Source organism: Amblyomma americanum, chromosome 1 (genome assembly GCF_052857255.1).
Source record: "Amblyomma americanum isolate KBUSLIRL-KWMA chromosome 1, ASM5285725v1, whole genome shotgun sequence".
Lineage (NCBI taxonomy): Eukaryota > Metazoa > Arthropoda > Arachnida > Ixodida > Ixodidae > Amblyomma > Amblyomma americanum.
The window spans coordinates 388,250,693-388,275,273 of record NC_135497.1 but is presented as its reverse complement, the minus strand read 5'-3'; the positions used below and the strand labels follow the sequence as shown (position 1 = coordinate 388,275,273).

The window sequence follows — 24,581 nt, the reverse complement described above, 5'->3', positions numbered from 1 at the left end:
TTTGCCTAATTGATAAATGTGAGGTTACCGACAAAGTGAACAAAGTGCAATTTCACACCCCACTACCATCGTTAAAGAGTTTGCAAATGACAAGATGCGAGGCATCAGTCACGGGCATGAATGAATGCAACCTTGCATCGGGCATCAATGTCCAATATGCAAATTTAAAGGATGATGTGTATCGATACACAAAGGAGGTGAATTTGCATTACTGTGCGAACACAGTTGACAGTGACATGGATGCTTTGGTGCTGAATGGGGTGAAGAATACAAGTATTAAGCTAACAACAAACATTTTGGCAGGGCGCGCCACGACACTTGCAGGCCTTCTAAAGGGTGCAGCAAGCGTGGAGCTGCAGCATTGTCCATGTGCACACTACGTGGCATGGCAAAATGAAGAATTAAAAGCTTTTGTAAGTCAGTTAAAAGCCCACATTCAAGATGGGTCCCATGCCCTTCAGTCTTTGGCAATATCAACAGTGCAACCCATGGAGTATAATTTGAAGAAAAGTTTAACGGACATGTTGGCATGCAGTCATGTCAGGGAACTGCACCTTGCATTGAATGAACTGGCAACCGATGACACTTTCGACTGTGCCATTCCAAATCTTTCTGGTACGACCAAGGATGGCGTGCAAAATGAGAAGGCATGCGAATCTGGGCATTTATTATTATGAAAGTGGACTGATTGGCACTACATATTGGCATTCTGTACAACGGTCGACCCGCTCTAGTGACTGGGACATCACATGTATTCTTTCATATCAGAGCAATCAACCCATACGATCCCTGCAAAAAGCTGACGTTATGTTTCTGCCAGTGGCGTTTGAAAACTGTTTCGGACAGCAAGAGAAAGGTGCGAAGGGAGGCGGGACTAGGCTTGAAAAACAGTCAATTGACTGGCGGCGGAAAAAAACGGACATTACGTTTTAGCTAACCATTACACGTCGCTTCAAATAATCTTCAGGCCACCTTGTTAGCAAGAACGCATTAGTTTGACAGGGAGGTCTCGCCTTTACACGCTAGGATACTTGCACATCATTTTTACCTACGTCCAGGTTGCAAGGCTTCGGTTAGGCAGCACTTCATGGTTGATTTCATGGACGCAGAAAAAAGGGTAAACAGATAACGCGCGTCTAATGTCTTCTGTCTATCCTTGGGCCCGTGCACATTGTGTTAATCCAAATAAGTTTTTACTGTTCGAAATCAACTGGTTGAAGGCTACTGTATTGAAGCGAGTAGACGACGACGACATTGAGCGATTGAACGAGTGGACGGAGACGAATACGACAACGAAGTTCTGGCTGTGTTGTCGGTGCCGCTCGCAGGTGTTGCATATGCTTGTGTAAATAACTGTAAATATATTCTTTCCTGCAACATATTTAGTGGAGGTGCGGGGTTAAGGTAGGCGAGAAAACCACAACAGCATCTAGGTAGCAGAGGCAGGTAGACCACTTAAAGCCGCGAAGAAGGGAGTCCATCATTCGTTCAAAGGTAGCCGGCGCGTTACAGAGTCCGAATGGCATGACATTAAATTTGTATAAGCCACCAGGCGTCAGGAAGGCGGTCTTTTCGTGGTCCTTTTCATAAACGGCAATTTGCCAGTTCCCCGATCGAAGATCAATTCAAGAGAAATAATTGGTGCCGTGGAGGCAATCTAATGCATAATCTATCCTAGGGAGAGTATATACGTCCTTTTTTTCTGATTCGGTTGAGGTAGCGGTAATCAACGCAGAAGCGCCAGCTGTCGCCTTTTTTTTTACCAGGACAACTGGTGACGCCCAAGGGCTTGACGACGGCTCGATGATGTCTTTTGCGAGCATCTTGTTCACCTCTTGATTGATGACGGTGCGTTCAGCACTGGACATGCGGTACGGATGTCTGTGGAGAGGAGCGGCATCACCAGTGCTTATGCGATGCGTCACCACAGAGGTACGAGCCAAAACACGGGCATCAAAGTCGAAGATGTCGCAAAAAGATAAGAGGTACCTAAGATCGTGAGCTTGCATCGGCGGTAGGTCAGAAGCGATCATGTCGGCGTAGTCGTCCGTTGGTTTCTCTGTTGATGTGGCCGCAGGCAACATGCATTGATGAGTGGAAGGTAAGCAGCTGTCCACCACTGATATGACACATTCGGCAGCAGGGCACAGTGTGGCGAGTGAGATGCCTTGCGGGAGCGGTTGGATAGACGAGCCAAAGTTCAGGACCGGAAGGTACGCTTGGCTTGTCGACATTGTAAAGACAGTGTGTGCAAGCGAAATGCTTCGCGTGAGGGCGACGTCAAGGTCCGGAGTGACTACGTAGTGACCATCAGGGACAGGGGGAACAGATGAGAAAGAAATGCTAGTGGCGGGTTGAGGCGGTAGACGGACAAAGTCGACAGCACAAAGGCGAGGTACAACTGGGGACAGTAACTTATCAGAAAGGGGAAGGTCAAGCTGCACAACATTGGTGGCGCAGTTGATAAGGGCTGAATGCTCAGACAGGAAGATGAGGCCAAGAATGACGTCATGAGGGCACTTGTCCAGAACAGAGAGTAAAATGGATGTATGGCGGCCGGATATGACCACACGGGCTGTGCATATTCCAACCACAGAAGGCTTTCCGCCGTCGGCAACGCGGAGAACGGCTGTGGGTGCAGGGGTCAGTACTTTTCTGAGGCGGCGTCGTAGGGTTGAACTCATTACGGACACGTGTGCGTCCGCATTGATCAGGCTCTCACTGGGACTCCATCGACATGAATAGCGAGCAAATTGTGGTGTGAAGGAGGGTTAAGCGAGGATTTTGGGACTGGGGTTTTACCGCAAAATCCTCTAGACACTACAGCGTCTAGTTTTCCGCCTGCGAGCGTCCGTAGGGGTCACGAGAGGAGCGACGGCGTAGGGTCTAAAGAGACTGTCGACGAAGGACGGGGAGCGGATGGAGCGGGGAATCTGGCCGTCGACGGTAGCAATGTGCTGGGCTGGAGGGGGCGTGAAGTGGCTGGGCTGTTGGTCGTTGTGGTGAGAGCTTAGAGGACTGTATGTGCTACGACGGGACCAATAATTGCGACAGTGACGGGAGATGTGGCCAATGTGGTGACAGAGGAAACAAATTGGCCTTTTGTCGGGTGTCCACCAGTCGTTAGGGTTACGTCGATGTGGAGTGAAGTACGAAGGTCGTTCAGGAGCAATCGCAGTGATTTCTGGGGGTGATGAAGGACGCACGGGGCTGACGGGCTGGAGACCAAGGTTTGCAAACTCTTGACGGACGATGGCTTGTACCAGAGATTACCAGAGAGATGGTGGGCAAGTGGTTGTCGCCATCGCGTAGATGCAGGGGGCAGGGGACATAGCTTCGAGTTCGCGTCGAATGATGCGGGTCACATTTTCTGGAGGCACAGGAGTTTGCCGGTGCAGCAGGTTTTACACGTGGAAGTCGCAGCCGTGTTGGGGAGGCGTGTGTACGGCTGGCTAATACGCCTACTTTTAGCTTCCTCAAAGCGGCGACATGCCTTAATAATGCCGTCAACTGTAGTGCAGTTCTTGTATACGAGAAAGTTGAAGGCATCGTCGATCCCCTTCAACACGTGACCCATTTTGTAATATTCGGGCATGTTATTGTCAACTTTGTGGCAGGGGGCCAACACGTCCTAAATGTACGAAACGTAGGATTGCGTAGACGCTGGAGCTCGGAATGCAAGGTGCCTCTTAGCGGCAAATGTTCGGCCGAGCGGCCGTCCAAAGAGTTCGCGTAGTTTCTGCTTGCAGACGTCCCAGATGGTCAAATCATCTTCGTGAGTTGAACGAGTTGAGCGATTGAACGAGTGGACCGAGACGAAAACGACAACGAAGTTCTGGCTGTGGTCTCGGTGCCGCTCGCAGCTGTTCCCTACGCTTGTGTAAATAACTGTAAATATATTCTTTCCTGAAACAATATGACAGGAAGGGCTACCATGAGGGTTCTGTGCCAAAGCGCTGTCTCTTCGGTCTGATGTATTCACCGAATAGTCGCGTAAATTGCTTTTATGTACGATATTTCAATACGTGTAACTTGCCGGGAAAGCTTCGCAGAGCACACATGTTGCGCTGACTGGCGGTTCCGTGGCACATCGGAAGACTCCATCACTACCACGCTAAGCTGATACAAGTACCAAAGAATAGCACCGAACGTTAGGAAAGTTATACAGCTTCTTTCTTGCCTAAGTTTAAATAGTGTTTATTTTCACCCTTTTGACGGATATGGGAGAAGGAAGTTAGAATAAATTATAAAGAAATAGCGTGATAAATGTGGTCATGTGAAAAAAGCATATTAGTGTAAAGCACCGTAGTGATGTGAAGTTATAACACATTCAACATGAACTGGGCTTCATTTGAAAAGTGCGAAAACTGAGTGGATGCGATCCTGGTCAAGCAGTTAGAAGGCAGGCAGTGTTTTATGCAGCTTTCTTGGTCAAATGACGTTGTTATATGATTCGGATGACGATATGTTGCATACTAACAATATAGTTACGGGCGTGGGGAAGCGAAATGAACCTTGGCTGACACATACAGTACGAGGACATAGTAGCATTTCAATTTCATGACAATATCAGGCACGAAAGATTATTTCGGTTGTTGGCGCCAATGGAATCTTCTTAGTTACTAGCTCTTCTAGTATGTTTGTGAGGAGCTAGTAGAACGGCTTGTGGAATAGTACGGAGAGGAGTTTTTAACCCAGAAAAGTAAGAGATTGCTCTACGACTTAAGAAAAATGAAAGTTTAAAGCAGTTCACGTCTCTGCTGCACAGTGTTTTCGAAGATAACGGTTTACATTTATCTTCTTTTTAGAGCTTTATTTAATAACTCAGTTTGATATGAATGTCAAGCTGACGACGTGCCTCGCAGTTGGCAGCGTGCCATCCTGAGGGAAATTCAGCAAGCCTTTTGTCCCTCACCTTGTGCAAGCTGAATTTCCACCCTTTCCAACGAAGCTTTTCAAAAATTCGACTTTGTAACTTCTCAAGCAAAATTATACAGAGTGTTCCAGTTAACTAGCACCAGGCTTAGGTAGAACAATGATCCCTGCGAAGAATCAAATAGTGTCGCGTTATAGACAGTCGGCATAAAAATTTTAATGTGCCTAATTTGTCAATCACAAACGATAAACGATGTAAAATTTTATTGTTAACTTCTCCGCACTATTTTTAATGTGAAAGTTGTGAAGCATATTGAAAAACGGCGATTTCACAGACCGTATTTTATAGGCTGTCCATTTCCTATTATCCATTTCGCGGCCATTTTGTCCATGTTCATTGGTCACTCAGACATGACAACGGCTTTCAATCATCTCTGGGAAGTGGCCGGGCCATTTGGTGGTTGGCGACCGGACCTCACCATTGGCTGTCATTGACTGGAATATGCAGCCAATGAACAGGTGCACCGCAGCGCTCTGTCAACAGCAGGCAACCGGACCTGACAACTGGCTTCCATTGACTGCGAAATGCAGCCAAGTGGTGAGTTCCGGTCGCCAACCACCGAATGGCCGGGTCGCTTCCTGGAGACGCTTGAAAGCCGATGGTACGTCTTAGTGATCAGTGACAGGGGGCCAAATGGACTCGAAATGCACAATGAACAATGGTCAGCTTGTAGAAAACGGCCCTTGTAGTTTTCTCCAAAGCATATCCAGCGTGGTTCCTCTTTGAATCTTCAAATCGAGCCCAGGAGATTGCAAAATTATACACACAGAAAGCTGGGCAAGTTGGTCGGGATCGATAGTATCACAGCGCGGACAACGCTGGTTTTTCGTTTGTCCTCGTCTTACTCGCTGTTATACTCTGTATAATCATTATGTGGCTGCGTTCTAACGCTGCGCAGTTTTATATCCCTCGAAAGCGTCCTGGCAGAAGGAACTCGGTTACACAAATCCGTAAAGAATGAAAGGGACACCAGCCGAGGCTATGGTTCTTCGATTAGTGTGGGCAGTTCGTTTTGCCATAATCAAATGCTGCAGCGGGAGGGCCATGAAAACCTTTAAACCTGCATGTGATCATTTTCATGACCTATAGGGGGCGCCTCAGCCGGTCCAACATAGCGATGCTACGGAAGACCGCTTCTTGTGTCAGCCTAGGTAGAAGGGCGCGTGTTTAAAAATATCAGGATAAACTCACGCTTGATTTTCGTTAGTAGCAGCCTTCTGTGAGCTGAGCTGTCTCATTCCTCCACAAGAGAGATGAGGACGAAATCGCTGTCTGCACTTAAAAAAAAATGGTAGTAAAAAGGTGGGAAGTGCAGCAGTTACTAACTGCATTTTACGACTCAATTTTACTACGTTTTTACTACATATATACTACCGTCTTCGAGGTAGGTAGTGAAAGTCGGCCCTTACTACCTTTTTACGACCTATGTTCGTTAGTTAGTAGCTGGTTAGTAACCGTTCCTTCCACCCTAAAACAAAATCGTAGAAGATGACTGACACAGGCTGTTGTGTGAATAAAATGGTTTTGTAATTAAGCATTTCTGCAGCGTAATGCGGTTTAGTACACTAACACTTTTCTCAAATAGCTGGTATTTACGCGTGCAACGCGTAGAGCGCGTGTTGCGCTTGTTTGACTCTTTCTGATACGTGCTTTTCTTCTTGCACTTCACGGTTTTCGGCCACGTTACCGTACTTTCGAAGTGGCACCTCTGATTTCTCGCAGAGCTCCATTTGAAATGCATCATAGAAATGACGTAATTGTGCTCATTTTCGCAGGTTTTTTGAATGTTGAAGGGTTCGGGACTTTCATTCGCGATTTTCTCAGCAACGCAGCCACCTTTCCGCGCTGAAAAAGAAAACCGTTGGTAGCGTTCCTGACGAATAATCTATCCGTCTTGCTCAGCTTGATATTTTCCTTCAGTGCCCCTTTAAAGCTGAGTGTTAAATGGACGATGCGCATTGAATACATTTCAAATATGTGCCATTGGCGATGAGGAGTCATGCACAATGGAGAAATGGGAAAACTATAGATTAGTACTTTTTCGCGTTAAGCATCCCATGCAGGAGAGCAAGACCCAGCGGCTGTCATGCTGCTTACGCGGAGAACGAGCTACTTGCAAAGGAACTGTCACTTCAGTTTTATCTGATTAAGCTGCGCCCTTTTTCCTTTAATATTGCTCGTGAATTGTATTAATTAGGTGTTACTTTAAACATGAGTATAAATTTGTAATTGTATGTAGAAGTGGAAAGCGAGACCAATGGAACGGCCTTTCCCGACGCGCTCTTTCTCCGGAGCAATCAATGTTTTGAACGCCGCACTGCGAAAGAATGTTTCAAAGACGAAAATTCCTACTGACAATTCACATATGTCTTCCAGAATATCCATAAGAAAAAAAATTAGCCAGATTCACAATAAATAAGGATGATTTTTTCCATGGTCCAATCTTCGAACGTTGGCGTTTTTCATACACAGAATTTTAATATCGTTTGAAACAGCTTTTATGATCGATGCATTGCAAAATTATTCATCTTGCTTTCTGATAACAACCTTAAAGCTGCATGCATTATCCTCGCAAATGATAGAGAAAACCGCGATGCATCATATTGTTTTCTGTCACCCTGTGAGCTTGATTGCATTCAGTGCTGGACAAGCCTTGAGAGGCGGGAAAAGATTATTTGATTAATGGCGTTTACAGATAAGTTATCTTAGGCACGCATCACGACCCGCACATGACTCCATTCCATGATGACGTCACCCCCCCCCCCCCCCCCTACTCGTGCCTTGCGCCACCTTCGTCGTCTTCAGGTGGGGTGCGCGCTATGGGTAAATAGGGGAGGGGGCTTGACCGCACCCTGCATGCATCCCGCCGCTTCTCCGTGCGTGTAATCTGAGCCGTCATTGGGTGGGGCGCGTGGTCGTGAAGACACCCCAAACGCTTCGAAACATGCACAGAAGAGGACAGCGTTTACGCCACCCGGCGTAAAACGGCAAACTGTAAGATAGGAATATATTCTGTCTTTGAATTTTGCTAGTCGCAATTTCCAAATGCCAGTGTTCAAAAAGGGGACATTTGTGTAAAGCTTGCTGCCAGTGAAAGACACACAAGCTTTCGTTCTTTAATTTTCTTTCAAAAAATCGCCAACTATTTGTCATTTTTGTTTAATTTTGTAGATTTCAGGATTTTTTTTTTCCTGAGAAACAACACCACAAACACCCGGCTGTGAACAGGCGTAAAATATGTCCTTTTGCCTGTAATAATTCAGTCTTTATCAAATATCCACAAATGTTACATTTATTATCCAATTTTTTAAAGTATAAAAATTTCGAAGAAAGTTGCGTTGGGAGGAAAATAATGAAGGAATGAATGAATCCTTTCTTCGAACGAAGAGATAATAAAAAGTGTGGTTCATAGGTCCTTATTTTGGGACATTTGCTAGTAAAACGTTTACTGCGCCGTGCGCTCTCAGTTTCTCAGTTCGTTGGCAAGCCTGTACGGAAGGTACAGCCTTTGCCAAAAGTAACCAGGCTGCATGTTTTGCTTGTCGTACGAATAGTAGAGCATTTACGGCTTCCCTAAAGATAAAAAAGTTCTCGGAAGGTGAGGACAAGGGTTCTTTACCATACAGAGATTTAGAGCTTGAGGGCTGGCATAGTAGCTTCAATATACGACTTAGAAACAAACCGTGTAGCCTGGTTGCTTTTGACAAATACTGTACATAATATAATAATCTGTACTCCTCCAAACAAAAACAAAACTTTAATTTCAAACCCAACGTTTCAAAGCCGGCTCGGCTCCTTAATCAGGAGTGACCTTGGGGTGGCCCTCAGTCACCTCTGACGAAGGAGCCGAGCCGGCTTCGAAACGTTGGGATTGAAATGAAAGTTTTTGGTTGGAGATTTGCAGTTTATTATAAGTCTTCTTAACCTACCAGACAGGCAAATCTGTCGAAACGCTTAGTTTTCACTGTACATAATGCATGTAAACCCGCTCTAATGAAATTCTGTTCTTCTGATTCTATCCTGATTCTACGGAACTGTGGAAGGTAGTCACTCCGCGTGCCAATTATTCTACGCAAAAGATATCATACACACTACCAACACTTTTAAATTTGTTTCTGAAATCAAGTCTTGATATTTATATAACTGATGTACGAGCTTTACGTCAACACTTTGTCACTCAATCTTTCTTAAATAATTGAAGAGCGTTTTTCGGGTAATTTGTGGTTTTGCGTTTATTTTTTGTGCAAATTTCACATGTGGTCAATTGCTATTTATATCTCCTGCTCAATCGCTGTTTGCCTTGTAAAGGAGGCTGCGGGCTCTAGTCAAGTCGCTTGCCTCTAAAGCGACTTTTACTCGCAGTCTCCTCCATCACTGATGGAAATAAAGAAGTTATTATTATTATTATTCCAGTAACAGTTAGCAAGTGTATGGGCTGCAGGATATCAACCCCTCGCATTTGCAAAAAACATATCTAGTTCAAGGAAAATATCTTTTTTTTTTGGCTCGGTGACTGATGTCAGCTGCGCTGTCACGGTCCTACAAACGTTCCACTGCAGTATGCAATGCTGCTATTCCCATTTTCACTGCGTATTGCTGCCGCCACAAAATTCACGCAGTGGCACATAGCGGCTATTATATCCCTCTGTAGGGGAAAGAGCCCTCTTAAAAATATATTTTTAAAACAACAATCTCACACTGTGGCGGGGAACCGCTTGCCCAACGGAGCAAAACGCGATTCCGGGCACGCCGACCATTCTCAGACTTATTCGCGGTTCCGCCTCACTATGGCGTCGATTTCGTAAAAACTGCCAATGGCTTTTTTTTTTGTTATCACAGAATAAACACCCCGCGCTAGAAGATCAGAGTGAAACGATGCAGGTGGTTCTCGTCCCCGCACGTTGTCACATTTTTTTTTGCGTCTCTGGACCTATTTGGAGTTGCGAGAGGCTCCTCTCATGAGTCAATACAAGAGACTGCAGCAGACAAGGCCAGGACGCCGTCTACTCAGTCACCTCAACATACGCATACCTTGTGTCCCGGAGGAACCACTCCTTATCCAGGAGATTTGACGGCGCAGGCTATGCTTCGAAACCGTGCCACACATGACTCTACACACACACGAAGGCCGGAGAACAGCGCGTGCTTGGGCGCTGGATGCAGAACATAGTTGCAAACCCGGCGGGTTCTACTTTGACGCCGCAGGTCAGAATCCATCGGGCCACTACATGGCAGCCGTAGTCCAGCTCGGTGGGCATTCTCAGCGCGGAAAGCAAGCCCATTGGTTTGCCACTTCTGATGAAGAATTCGCTACCTCCCTCGCGGCCGCAGACCCCGATGCAAGGTCAACATTTCAGACTCTCGTTTCACTTGCGAGAGCTATGTCAAAGGCGAGGTATGTTCTCTAGCCTATCACATACTCTACAACGTCGCTAGAAACGCCGAACCCACGCCTAGACTCATCATGTGGGCTCTGGCCCACCAGGCTTGGGTCTCAGTGGTAACGAAGCTGCGAATGCGGCTTCCGGAGCCCTTATCCTCCGGGCACCTACTTCCGCCTCCTCTTCTGCGGTTTCGAGAAATCGTCGACTATTACAAAGACAGACATCGCCAGTTCCCTCCACCGGCAAACGGGCTGTTGAAGGCAGACGAACGCATTCTGCGACAGCTACAGACGAACACCTACTGGCGTCCCGCCATGGCCGCTCGCTATGACCCGAAAGTGAATCCTTTGTGCCCACACTGTGACGAGCTTTGTTCTCTATCCCACACGGTGTGGGCCTGTCAACACAGTCCCCACTTACCTCCCAACCCCACCCCCACTAAAGAGGCTTTGGAGACCTTTCTCATTCAGTGCTTGAGTGCGATGGCACAAGCTGCCCTCGCACGCCAGGCTCGCGAGGCGGCGGGATCTTGTGGCATTCCGGACTAGAGACGCGGTCCGAGAACGTGCCGGCATTCACCACCTGCGCCGGCTCATCTTCTCTGTTTACATCATAAAAGTTTTCTCTCTCTCTCTCTCTGGTAAGGCAGTGTTTGTGCGTCGTCGTTTTTTTTTCTGGATTACAAGGTCGCGCCTTTCCTGCCGAATAATGATCCACGTTATATTTGAAGGTTAAAAAAAAACATGCACATTTTCGCCAATGTTCCACAACTTTTCCATTAAATGATTCTTTGCTAAGGTTGGCGATAAAACGTAAGGATATCTGTCTTTATTAATTACCAAATTAGCCAATTTAAAACAGTATTCTGACCAGATCAAAAAGACTGCCTACGACCCTGCGTTAGTTGCACCTTCGTAGAGCGCCTAGGGTTTTTTTTTACCTTTTACAGCTTGCCCCGGCTTAGTTGAACGCCCTCTGTATGTTCCTCGGTAACATTAGCTATTGGTGTGTGCGTACTTGTGCGTTCTAAAAAGGAGATGATAGACTTTGAAGCTAATAAGCGTTCTATTCATCCGTCACTTACCGCAAGCTTTGGGCAATATATGAAAGATTTCAAGCATTTGTTTGCATCTGATGTGTAGTACTTGATCAGTATGTTTGCCTAATGTGTAATGACAAAAAGGCTACTTTTGACTGGCGGTTTCTTGACATGCGGAAGTTTCATTGCGTAACCAAATCTTTTGCGAGGTAGTATAACCAGAAACGAAATGCAGATATGATCACCATTACTAAATTTTCCAAGCAATCTGAGATGATTTGAAGTAATTTCTTCTTTACTGATCTCCGAGGCCAGACGGCACCCCGTGTACTTGTGTCCACGATCACGGTGTTGCTAACGCACTTGACGTGATCACCGTCATGAGTTTGAATTGAATGACAGAGAAAACGTTTTCTTTTTGTGTTTAAATGAGACTCCGCCGCAATAAATACGTCCTCTGCTGCCGAACCAACATCGACAGAGCGGCAAAAATCCAAACAAGTGCATTTATCTCAGGTCAAAAGATACAAAGAATTGCACTCCGTGTTTGCTTACATGTACTGCCCTTTAAATTTATTGATAAATTTTTATTGACAGTCATCCAACTCCAGTTTTTTAGTGACTGGGTGCTTGTTTCCCGATTTTGGAACACTAGAGTTATGGCCTTAATCAGCGTAGACTGTTTGGTGCGAACACCTTGTAAATCAAAACAAGCCAGTAGTCAACCAGAGTTGGGTGCGTGAGTCACTTGACGACCTGTTTATTTCTATTCAGCCGCTCTGCGGGGGTGCAGCCGTATCCTGATGGGCCTCCTGGTGCGAAGCAGAATGTCGGCATCGAACAGCAGGTCGTCGCGGTGGTTGCAACTGGATACGCTGAAGCTCCTCAGCACTTTGGCCAGCAGCACCTTGAGCTCCAGCATGGCGAACTTTTGCCCTGGGAATTTCGGAAGGAAGTTGAGATATGCAATTACTCACGATTTTTCCGGAAAAAATGACTTGCGTCATGACGTTTCCTACCACATTCTTTGTAACGCAGCTTTACAGCCCAGGGGTAAGCCACTGGAGCTCTCTCTGTACTCTAGAGCTCTGCATGTGCTGTAGTGAATGTACTGTAGGGCAGAAAATTCTCCAGAGTGCACGAGCGGCAACACAGCTGAGTAGCTGCGTAATTGGCCGACATCTCAAGACCCCCGTTGCAGGAGCGCAAGTCCAACTCGTGTGTTCACGTGTGCAGTAGGGAAACCAGACGATTGCCGACGCACATTGCGCCCATTCCGCGCGTTCTGGAGACGTTTGTCTGTGGTAGCGCACATTACCTGTCGGAATGTCACTCGTCTGCTCAACCAGGCTTATGCGACTGCTGCCTATAGGCACAGTCATTGCACGTTGTTTCATTTTAACAGAAAACAGAAGGTCAGTCTTTTGTTTCACAACAACAAGCAAAATAAAGCGACTCAAACAGAAAATAAGTTGTTTTTTGGTTTGGGGTGGGGGGGGGGGGGGGAGCTACACGTAGGGAAAGGAGGAGCTTCATGTAGAGAAGGGCTCTAGAATAGTCTCGATAAACGCGCGCCAGAATTTCAGCCCACAGGCCATTTTTGTAGTTCTGCTTAGCGTCAATAATATTGCCGCCGCGGCCATTAAAAAAAAATACTCGGGAAAAGTTTACTGAGCAGCAGAACAGGAATCATTTATATGCGATCCACACGGTATGACGAATATCATGTGCCGTCAGGCGTTTGTGTAGAGTCAAACTTCTGTGGTAGTTCAATATTCATGATAGCGAAAAAAAATATGCCGCCATCGTCTGGAAGACGTTGAAGTAACGACCGTTAGCTGTTTGGTTGCGCAATTTATCGTCCATGTGACGTATCACCACGTGATTAGGCTACTTTTCATACCTCAGGGAGAGGGGGTGCCTACCGCCTTGAGGTCGGATATTTTTTACAAATTTGGGCCGGAAAAGTTTTTCGACTCTTTGGAGGACCATTTTTCCTTACTTCAAGGCGGTAGGTGCCCGACCGCCATGAGGTATGAAATTGTGAGCTGCCGAGTGCTGACTTCACGGCCGCCATGTTAAGCCTAACCATAACTAAATGTTAGCCTAATTAGGCGATATTGCTGTCTAACATGTTCTACTCATCGAGGGCGTTATGAATATTGCATTAGATCATGATGTAATAGGTTAATTAATTTTAAGCAATTAAATTTGAGCCTTATCATAACAAAATGTCAACTTCATTATTTCATATTGGTGTCAAACGTGTTCTACTTATCTAGATGACTCCAAATATCTAATTCGTTTTATGATGACCTCATTAATTACTGAGTTATAAGCGATTAAACATAGTCACGTGACTCGTTAATTATGCCGTCACAAAATCAGTGACGTAACCAATGAATCACCAATTCGATATGATAATGACGTCACCAATCAATCACCAATTGGGTTGCTATATTGATTTACTATAAGGGTCGCCATCTTGAATACAACATTTCTCGCCGAAGGGAGGTGGTAGCCGACCCCAGGAAATCGAGAAACGTAATGAATAAGAACTAACGCTCTTAAAAATGCACGCGTGTAGACGTGCTCTGCGTCCTTGCATGACGAACGGTTCGTACAAAACACTAGGAATATTATCGGATTCTATCGTTTCGATAACATTTTGCGTCTGTTGCATCTCAGCGCTTCATTTGTACTGTTTTGAGCAAAAAGTGAAAGCCATCCAAATACTGGGTATGTCAAGGACACAAGCGTAACCGAACATGCAACGTTAAAAAAAAAGACGCGATGTTTACTATTCATTCTCTCGGTCCGCCACAAAGCTGTGTGTCCCTCCTCGACTGCACCCGAGTTGAGCCGAAATCTTGTCTTCAATTCTTTCCAGCGACGGACCAGCATTATCTCCACTTTGGGCCACTGAGTGGAGCGCTGGCGGAAAGCCACGTGTCATCTGGTGGAAACACTGAGCCCGGCGGTGGCCATGGACGGCCGTGCTAGAAAGCACACTTTTCGCATTTCCTCCGGCGAACGGGCACGATGGTGGAGGGAAGGCGAAACGATGCGAGAGAGCGAGCGGACAAAGTTCGCGAATTCGAGGAGCCGCTGTCGGAGGGAATGCTATAATCCTACGCCTTGAGTAGCGTTCCGGTCGCCTGCCCATCTTGCTGCGCTGCCAAGAAAGACCTCCGGTTTTGAAGATGCCAAATAAACCTTTTCCAGGTTGGCTATCATTCGGTCCTGCATATGTAGTTCAGTGTGGTCGGAGGTGTGGTCGGAGCTAGGAAAGCGGCCTTAACCCTGAATGCGGGTCGTATGGCGGTAACAACTTTGGACTGTATTCAAAATAGCTGCCCGTTTTAAATGGCATCTATTAGTTTGAATTGTCGTTTTTCATATAAGTCCTTTCAGAGACCCAGGATGCTCTACAGAATAGCGACTAAGCATACCACAGAGTTTGCAGACACACTGACGACCTCGCCGCCGCGGTGGTCGAATTTCGATGGAGGCGAAATCCTAGAGGTCCGTGCACTTTGCGATGTGAGTGCACGTTAAGGAACGCCAGGTGGTCGAAATTTCCGAAACCTTTCACTACGGCGTCCCTCATAGCCTGAGTCGCTTTGGGACGTTAAGCGCCCATAAACCACAAACCAAACATTGAGGAGCTCCTCTTGTCCTCATGCCCGGAAACAGGCACATTCTCACCCGGACCTGAATTTTTCTTATGAATGTTCAAAACCGGTGTACAATTCCCTTACGAAACGCTTTAGACATGACCTGACATGACAACGACGTGATGGCCAACTGAGTAGAAGGGGAAAGGTTTAGGTTTTATTTGGCAAACGTGCTCCGCAAACACTCTACTACCGCGGTTCGTTTTCAAAACATTCGGCGCCATTTCACCTAAACATCAAAGAAGTAGGCCTCCAGACACCTGTGTCACGCTTGCGCGCTGTTCGAACTCATTCCGCTGTCTGTAATTGGTTTTGCCAGCCAAAATCCTTTTTTTCTTTTCCTTCCTTGTAAACGTGAGAGTGCTCTACATGCTTTATTTTACTCGTCTTTCAGTATTTCGCGCATGATGGCTTTAGTTGTTCATGTGCCATGAAACCCAAAGCAACCGAACATTTAATGAGCCCATGCCAGCGTGGCCAATAAAACCTCGGGCGACACTTAAGCTTCACCATATGGGTATGACGCGACAGCGTTAATGGCTTCCTCCAGCGGCCTGGTATCCTCTTTGCATATCACTTGGCAGACACGTGCAACGTTAGACAAGATACACAAGACCACCCTTAAACCAAGTCGAGCGAAATGGCCTGGTGACCCAGGCAATAAAGAAAAAAAAAGCATGGCGGCCTAGGAGTAGCGTATCTGAATCGGTACCCAAGTGGCATGGGTTCGATTTCGATATCACCACATTTTCCTTTTTTGAGTGAAATTAATTTGCGTTGCATTCTTACATCTCATACGCTCGTTTGAGCCATTCTGCGACCTTCTATTCACAGTTTAAGTAATGTGTTCATCACTTTTGAAGTCCGCCGCTTCACGTGTGACGTCACTGCCATTTCTACCAATCCGCATTTTCACGCACGCCACCGGCGCCGGGGCTGCCGGGTTCTTCGCTGAACGGGAGCCTTGACGCTAGCGCGTTAATACGCCTTTGCTGCTTACTGTTTTTTTTTTTGCGAGGAAGGGTAGCGCGTCAGCGATTTCAAAGCGCTCATTTCACAAAAATAGGATGGTCTCTGTATAGAAGTAAGAAACTAACTAAACTCACAGCGTCTAGATAATAGGAATTCTAGAATAGTCCAAAAACGCTACGACGTTAAATGGCATTTAGTACTGAATTCGTAAAGTACCGAGGTCATTTTAAGCCAGAATTGATCTACAGAGAGAGAGAGAAAGACGAACGGAGAGGCAGGGAGATTAACTAGGCGACGCCCGGTATGCTTCCCAAAACGTGGGAAGGGGAACGGAGGGAGAGATAAAAAGGGGAGAGAGCAAAAGGAGATGACTTTTCAAGATGTCCGCTGGCCATCACTTGCAGGGTACACATGGCACACACTGATAGTTCACAACCTTACACTCAGTCCTCAGTCCTTTAAGAACTTGAAAAGTGCATTCAAAGCTGTCCTCTGCTATGAAGGCTAACTCCAAGGACCCAGAATCTTCGCTTCAGTAAGGGGCCGATGATCCATGTGGCGGAGTGTTACAGCCAGGAGGGCACGCTTACGCTGAAACCGAGGCCAGTTAAAATGTAGGTGTTCTATTGTTTCGTCGCACCCACAGATCTTACACGCATGAGAGTCTGTCACTGCGAATGAGTGGGAGAAGGCATTTGTAAACGCCACTCCCAGCCACAGGCGACACAACAGCGTAGCATCGCAGCGGGAGAAGCCGGACGGAGGACTGAGTTGAAGCAAGAGGTCTAGGCGGTGCAGACGCATGGGGAGTTTCCAGGAGAAGACGATGACGCCAAAAATCTCATTTCGGCCAACCATTCGCAGATATCTTGCTGCGTCGGCTCTTGTCAATGGTATCAGGACAATGCTGGCACTGCCGTGAGCCGATCGAGCTGCAGCGTCAGCTTCGTCGTTTCCGACAATGCGACAGTGTCCCGGTATCCACTGGAAAACGATGTTATGACCCTCTTCTTGCGCCTGGTGTTGATGATGTCTTAATTCAGCTACGAGTTGATCGTGATCGCCAAGGCGGAAAGCACAATTATGACATTGTAGGGCTGCTTTTGAGTCATAGAACACAGCCCATTATTGGGGTGTTTGTGCACCGATGTACTGCACAGCCACGTGAAGAGCGGAGAATTCTTACCCGGTGGAGGTTGTCCGATGGGAAATTTGCTGGTTAATACTGGTCTGTCTCGCAGGAATGACAACGGCGTAGGTTGAGCGTGTGCCTGAGACCGAACCATACACATACACATGAGTGTGGTCACTATATGCGGCGTGGAGTAGGTAGAGTGTCAACTGTTTTAATGGCCGGTGTCGATGAGTTCGATTTTTTCGTTATGCCCGCACGCATGGCTCCCGCAGACGCCACAGCGCAGAGGAAGGCCGTGCTGCCGGGGTGAACTGTGATGGTATGGACGAGTGGTGGGCTGCTATAACCTTTGAAAACGCAGCGTGCGGTCTTTGTACCACCAGTTACACAGGGTGGTCCTGGGGAATCCTTGTTAGATGACGTATGTGGATCCGCAGGGTGTCAAGGGTTATATACGTCGAGAGTGGGTAGTCCTGGGCGATAGCAATGGTAGCAACTGTTGATGCGCTGCGAGGGAGACCCAGGCATGTGCGAAGTGCCTGACCTTGTACAGCTTGCAGAGCACGCAAATTCGCCTTGCATGTGCTTGAAAGCACTGGTGTACTATACCGCAAAAATCCCCAAAAGAGTGCTCTGTACAGCTGCAGCACTGACAGAATCGACGAGGCCCATCATTTTCCGCCAAGAAATCTGGGCAGGTGCGTTATAGAGATTAGCTTTTTCTTTAGAAAGCCGCAATGCGGGCTCCTTTCTTTGCGCCGAAAGTGTTTTCGACTGTGTCTTTTCCACAGACTGTATCACCATAACCCTCTGTTAAAGGATCATCTTTTTTCGAGCCCTTCATACATTTCATCCCGTTCCTATCATATATTTAAAGTCGGTGTTCCATTTTCGAGAACAAAATTGTATTATGATTCTTTTATTCCTAGAACCAGCGTTGACTGGAACGACCTTCCTCCCTCCATCGCTGGCATTACCGATGTTGAGAACTTCAAGAAAACTGTGTTTTCTGCCATCATATAACTTGTTTTGTGTAACTATGCACTGTATTTTTTTGTTTTGTTGTACCACTCCTTTCTGTAATGCCTTCGGGCCCTGAAAGTATGTGAAATAAATAAATAAATAAATAAATAAATAAATAAATAAATAAATAAATAAATAAATAAATAAATTCTTGTCTACGATAATTCCTAAAAGACGATGAGAAGCACGATAGGCAATGGCATGGCCGTCAATAGTTAGCTGATAACGAGTCACACTTTTCCGCGTAAATGCCACTATAGTGCACTTCTCGGCTGACACGCTCATACCTTGCTCTCGGAGATAGGAGGAAGTTATGGTTGCTGCCCCCTGAAGTTTTGCTCGCACCTGGAGACGCGTCGCAGAGGAGGCCCAGATGAAGGTGTCATCGGCATAATAGAGATATGTATGGTATTAGGTAGGTACTCCGGGAGTCTTATAAGTGTTAGATTAAACAAAGTAGGACTGAACACTCCGCCCTGGGGCACGGCGCGGTAGCTTTATGCACGGGCGTGGAGCCATCTTCACACATAATCAAAAATGTCCTTTTCGTCAGATAGCTTTGGATCCACCTATATATCCGTCCACTGATTCCAACAGCCTCTGGCGCATCAAATATGGCCTCATGTGTCACGTTATCGTATGCACCTTTGACATCTAGAAAAAGGGCCGCACACATACGGTTCTGGCGTTTCTGTTGCTGAAGTGTGGACACAAGATCAATGACGTTGTCTATAGAGGAGCGACCCCGTCGTAAACCCGCCATGGCATTAGGATACACGTTACTGTGCTCGAGGTACCCCTCAAGACTAGCCAGAAGCATTCTTTCCATTACTTTTCCCACACAACTGGCTAAAGCTATTGGCCTGTATGATAACAGGTCGAGCGGGGATTTCTCTGGTTTTGGTAATGGTATCGTGTGACTGGATTTCCACTAGGGAGGAACAACTCCGTCTTGCCACGAGTGGTTGTAAAAGCTGAGTAGCTCTCTACGCGCGTCGTGGCCAAGGTGGCACAGCGCAGCATATGTAATGCCGTCTGGCCCTGATGCAAACGAACACTTACTTTCGGCAAGGGCAGCATCAAGTTCCTCACGAGTAAAGATAACATCCATCGCTGAATCCCGTGATGCAGGAGGAACACGCTGGGAACCTGAGGTAGGCACTGTACCAGCGATTGTCCTGCAGAAGTCAGTTGCAACTTCAATCTGGTGACGGTTTTGATGTAGAGCCAACGCATAGAAAGGCTGTCTTTGCTGTGGAAGCGCTCGAAGCTCCCACAGTGTCCGCTGAATGAGGGACATGGGCTTTCGAGGATCCAGAGAGTGACAGTTCTTCCAGCGCTGTTCCGCCAGCGTGTCCATTCGTCGCTTGATCTTCCTCTGCAAACGACGCGCCTCTCTGAGGTCCCTTAAACATTTGGTTCATTTAACGTCTTTCTGCACGCCGACGAATAGCACCTAGGTGGTCTAATTCGATATAAAATTTGGTGCGCATTATAGTTGACGTGAGGTAGCCTCTAGCAGCCTTCATTGCTGTTGCTATAATGTCCCACAAACTGGAAGTTAGGACTTCTTTGCACGTCTATTCCATTCTAGTTTTAAATGCCGTCCAATTGATGTACGCCTGTTTAGCTGGGCCGGATGCCCCAAGGCCTGGAATCTTCAGGTAGGTGGTTATGTGGTCACTCCCGTGGGTCTCCGCATCACAAAACCACTGGACACGCCGGTGCAGAGACCGCGAAACTAGCTTCAGGTACAGGCAATTGCGGTATGAACTGCCTCGCAGGTGTGTCGGGCAGCCGTCATTCATTCCGTAAGGTTCATTTTCTGAAGCAAATAAGTCCAGATTCCTCCCTATGGCGTTGGTTATAGGACTTCCCCACAGTTGGTGGCGGGCGTTGAAATCGCCGATAATAATCCAAGGAGCCCGGGTTGCCTCCATAATTGCCTTCAGCCTCTCGCAGTCGAACTGAGAGGAGGAAGAGACATACGCCGCTATCAGTGTGAACTCTATGGATCCTTTTTTGACTATGAAACACATGTACTGATTGTCATTGTGGGGTTGAACTGGGCAGCAAACGTACGTTATGTCGGTGCGGATGTAGACCAGAAGTTTGCTGCGCTCCCTGCATGTCGGAGCAAAGAAGGGCTCGTACCCGGAAAGCCTGATATCTTGGGATAAGTTAGGTTCGCAGGTGACTAATATCGGGAAGTGGTTGGTAAAAACATATTGCCGAAAATTTGCGATTCGTGACTTTAGGCCTTTTGCGTTCCACTGGAAGGTCGCAGTGACCCTGGCTTTCTCATGAAACGTAAGAAGCTGGCCAGTTATTCTGTTTTAAAAATCTTGTAGAGCTGGAACCAGGGAGTCCAGCACTAGTAAGACGCTTCGAGCGGTTGACGACTGCAGGGCCGCCTGTATCAGAGGGCGAATAGCGTTGACCACCGTCCTAAGGATCACGAGGGCTTATCGATCCTGCTCTGGGAGCCCTTCTCTAACGACAGATGAGCTCGGCGATGCAAGCTTGCGCAGAGGAGGCTCAGCAGGACGTAACGGCGAAAGCGCTGGCCAAGCATCCGCACATGAAGAGGTCTGATTATCCTAGGCGATATTTCGCTGACAGGACACACTTGGACGTGGTGGCACGGGAGTAGGTTGAGAAGGAGGTGCCGTGGGCGCGTCGCTGTGGATGTTTCTTGCAATAGATTTTCTTGAGTTCTTCTTGCGGCGAGAACGCCTTTTCTGAACAACCGCGGCACCTTCACGGTGCGTAGAATTGTCCCGAACCATTTGCTTTAGAACGGCACGATTGTATTTTATGCGCGGACAGTTCTTAGATGAGGCGTCATGAGGCCCGTTGCAGTTGGAACACTTAAGCACTTGTGCATTACAGGACTCAGCACCGTGAGCACCGGCACAACAAGAGCACACTCTCGTGTTGTCGCAGACCCCGCTCACATGACCCAGTTTTAAACATTTGTGGCATTGCAGGGGTTTTGGAATAAATGGCCGCACAGCATGACGGAAATGGCCCACCTTCACGTGTGATGGAAGGATGTGACCTTGGAATAGAATGTTCAGACAACGAGAATTGCCCAGAAGTGATACCCATAGAATTACCGGGGCTTCGTTTGCCTGCCTCATGAGTATGGGCCAATCATCTCGCGTGATAGCCTTGTCGACATCATAGATTACGCCGGTAGAAGACTCATACCCACCGAGCGGGATAAAAGTACTTACTGATAAACCGCCGAGTTGAGTTATGGCCCGCAGTGTTTCCAGTGCTGCCGCATGGTGGACGTCAACGGCTACAATGTTCTTCCGCGTATTCACCCGAGCGTCTTTGATTTCGTTAGGAACGAGGGCCTCGAGTTCTAGAGAGACGACTTGCCTGTTAAACCGCCTCATGTTGCCGGTTCGCTGCACAGGAAGGACGAGGATGGTGTGTGCCGGTGCGGGGCCATTTGTTTTTACAGTGGACTCATTGGAGGACGATCCGGCTCTTAGAAGTCTTCTCTTGGTCTTCCGGCTGAGGTAAGTCTCAAAGCCGTCCTCACTGCTGGCCTCGCTGAAGTATTCGATGGTGTCACCGCTGTCAGGGTCGCTCGGGCGGCTGCACCGCGCTTCCTCGACGAGCTCGAGGAGGAGGCCGCTAGGCTATTCGTATGCCCAGGAGGGTTCAGATCCATCGCCGTATGACGTGGGACAGCGTCCCCGCAGTATACACGCAAAACTGACATTTCATGAAGGAAAGGATGAGGCGCTGAGTTGCGCACAAATCGCTGTTATGGCTTGCAACGAAACTGTTCACTGTTTAGTTAGTTTAAACTACATGGCATATCTTCCCAACTTAAGCCCATAGAAGTCAGTACCGGGCCTTGAGCCTGGGCAGGTGTGACGATTCCCCAAGGCAGCAGACGCCAAGGACACCGCAGGCGCCTTCTCAGCGGCACCCAGCTGCACGGGGAAAAAGGGAGAGGGAAAAGATAATAAACGCTCCCCGCTTTTCAAGGAGAGGGGCCAGTCTGACTCCCGCCAGCAACGTGTACTGTCGTTTTACGGGGCGCTCTTCCCGCGCCCTCGTTAGGGCACGTCGGTGACCCGTTGCGGCATTCGCTTCTATGCTCACCCCCTTACAATACTATAACAATTCTGGCGACGAGGTAAAAGTTTTCCGGCATCGCATCATCTGCAACTATGCCGACCTACGGAGCATTGGAGCCATTCCACGGGGAAGGAGGAGCCTGGACGGAGTACCTTGAGCGAGTCAAGCTGTTCTTCGACGCCAACAGCGTTCCAGAAGAGAAGAAAAAGTCCGTGTTCCTGACTTGCTGCAGGTCCAGTACCTACTCCTTACTACGGAGCCTGCTGACGCCTAAAACTCCAGATCAAGTCTGTATCGACGAGATATTTTCCGTGCTTTCGGGTCACTACATTCCGAAGCCTTCCGTGGTGGTCTGCCGCTTCAGATTCAATAGTCGCTCTCGCCAACCGGAGGAGTCTCTCAGCGCCTACACCGCATCACTGAAAAAGCTTTCAGCAAACTGTGAATACGGCACCTTCCTTCCTGACATGCTGCGGGACAGACTCGTTTGCGGCATTAATGACGCGTCAATGCAACGACGCCTGCTTGAGGAGCCAAACCTGACGTTCGAGTCAGCAGTCAAGCTTCTATTGCAATGAAGACGGCTAAAGGAGACTCAAGCATGTTGATGCAAGCTCAGGGCATGACCAAAGCGCAGACAGTTCACAGTGCGATGAGCAAGCAAATAAAACAGACGATAAGTGGTTATCGCTGTGGAGAGCCGCACTACGCAACAGTATGCCAGCACGCCAAAACCCGGTGCAACGCATGCAGCAAGATGGGGCATTTGACCAGAGTATGCCGCTCAAAGGCTGCCGACATGAAGCAAAAGAACGTGTCAAGGAAGCACAGTACGCAAAGGCAAACAAAGCAGCCAGTTCACAGCCTTGAGGACAGTGGAAATCTTTTTGAAATCCAGTCACAGGTCTACGAGACGTGGCAGATGAACAGCGAGGAAACAATACCTCCGTTTGTAGCAGTTTTGCAAGTCGCAGGCAGACCTCTTAGAATGGAGCTAGACATGGGGGCCAGTGTCTCCGTAATAGGGGAGACCGCATTCCAACAGCGGTTTTCCGAGCTCTCAGTAGACCCATCAGACGTAATTCTGAAGAGTTATTGCGGAAGACGGACACCCGTGAGGGGCAAGGCTACCGTTTCAGTCCAGTTCGGACGAAGAGAGGCAACACTGCATTTGTTTGTAGCTCCGGACCAGTGTCCAACCCTTCTCGGACGAAACTGGATCAGTGCGCTTCAGCTCGACCAAAATAACGTCAGATCCGTTGACTCACTTACGAGCGTTGGCGAGCTGCTTACTTGCTACAAAGAAGTATTTTCGGACGGACTAGGAACATTCAAAGGTGTGAAAGCCAAAATTGTTGTCAAGGAAGATTCACCTCCAAAATTCTTCAAACCACAAACGATTCCTTTTGCATTGCAAGACAAAGTTGCAGAAGAATTGCAAAGAATGCAACGAGAAGGGGTACTTACACCCGTCAGAACATCTGAGTGGGCAGCCCCAATTGTTCCTGTGCTCAAGCAAGACGGCCGCGTGCGCATATGTGGCGACTTCAAGGTCACAATTAACGGTGCCATAGTGCTGGAAAAATATCCTGTGCCGCGAGTCGAGGACCTATGGGCGAAACTTTCAGGTGGCAAAAAGTTTACGAGGCTGGACCTGAAAGACGCTTACCAGCATGTAGAACTTGACACGAGCTCACAGAAGCTAGTGACCATAAATACGCCTCAGGGCCCCTTCCAGTACACCAGACTACCTTTCGGAGTAGCTTCAGCGCCGGCCATATTTCAGAGAGAACTGGAAAATTTGCTACAAGATATGCGCCATGTCATCGTGTACTTTGATGACATCTTGGTAACGGGATTGGACGACGCAGATCACTTAAGCAACGCAGCCAGTGTACTACAGCGTCTACAGGAAGCAGGCCTCAAGCTCAAGCTAAAAAAGTGTTCATTTCTAGCTACAGAAGTTGAGTACCTGGGCCATGTCATAAACGCGGACGGACTGAGGCCAACACCAAAGAAAATAGAAGCTGTCGTGAATGCTCCATGTCCCAAGGACGTCAAGCAACTTCAAAGCTGCCTTGGACTCATTAATTTTTACAGGCGTTTTCTGCCTAACCTTTCGACAGTTCTCCGGCCCTTGAATCTGCTACTTACAAAAGAAACTCCTTGGAAGTGGACAAGCGTAGAGGAACAAGATTTCAGAGAAAGTAAAGTTCTCCTGACTTCTGCGCCGGTACTGCATCATTTCGATTCTTCCAAGCAAATCGTTCTCAGTTGCGACGCTTCACCGTTCGGAATCGGAGCTGTTCTC

At 47.7% G+C, this 24,581-nt stretch overlaps 1 protein-coding gene across 1 annotated transcript in view; it reads right to left on the bottom strand.

Moving 5' to 3' along the window:
* Positions 1–12,125: 12,125 nt before the first annotated feature.
* The window catches only part of LOC144123054 (cytochrome P450 4C1-like), a 110,284-nt gene continuing 97,828 nt past the window's right edge, over positions 12,126–24,581 (bottom strand). The window contains exon 11 of the mRNA XM_077655970.1: positions 12,126–12,295. Within this exon, the coding sequence (XP_077512096.1) occupies positions 12,126–12,295 (170 nt within the window). The remainder of the gene's footprint in view (positions 12,296–24,581) is intronic.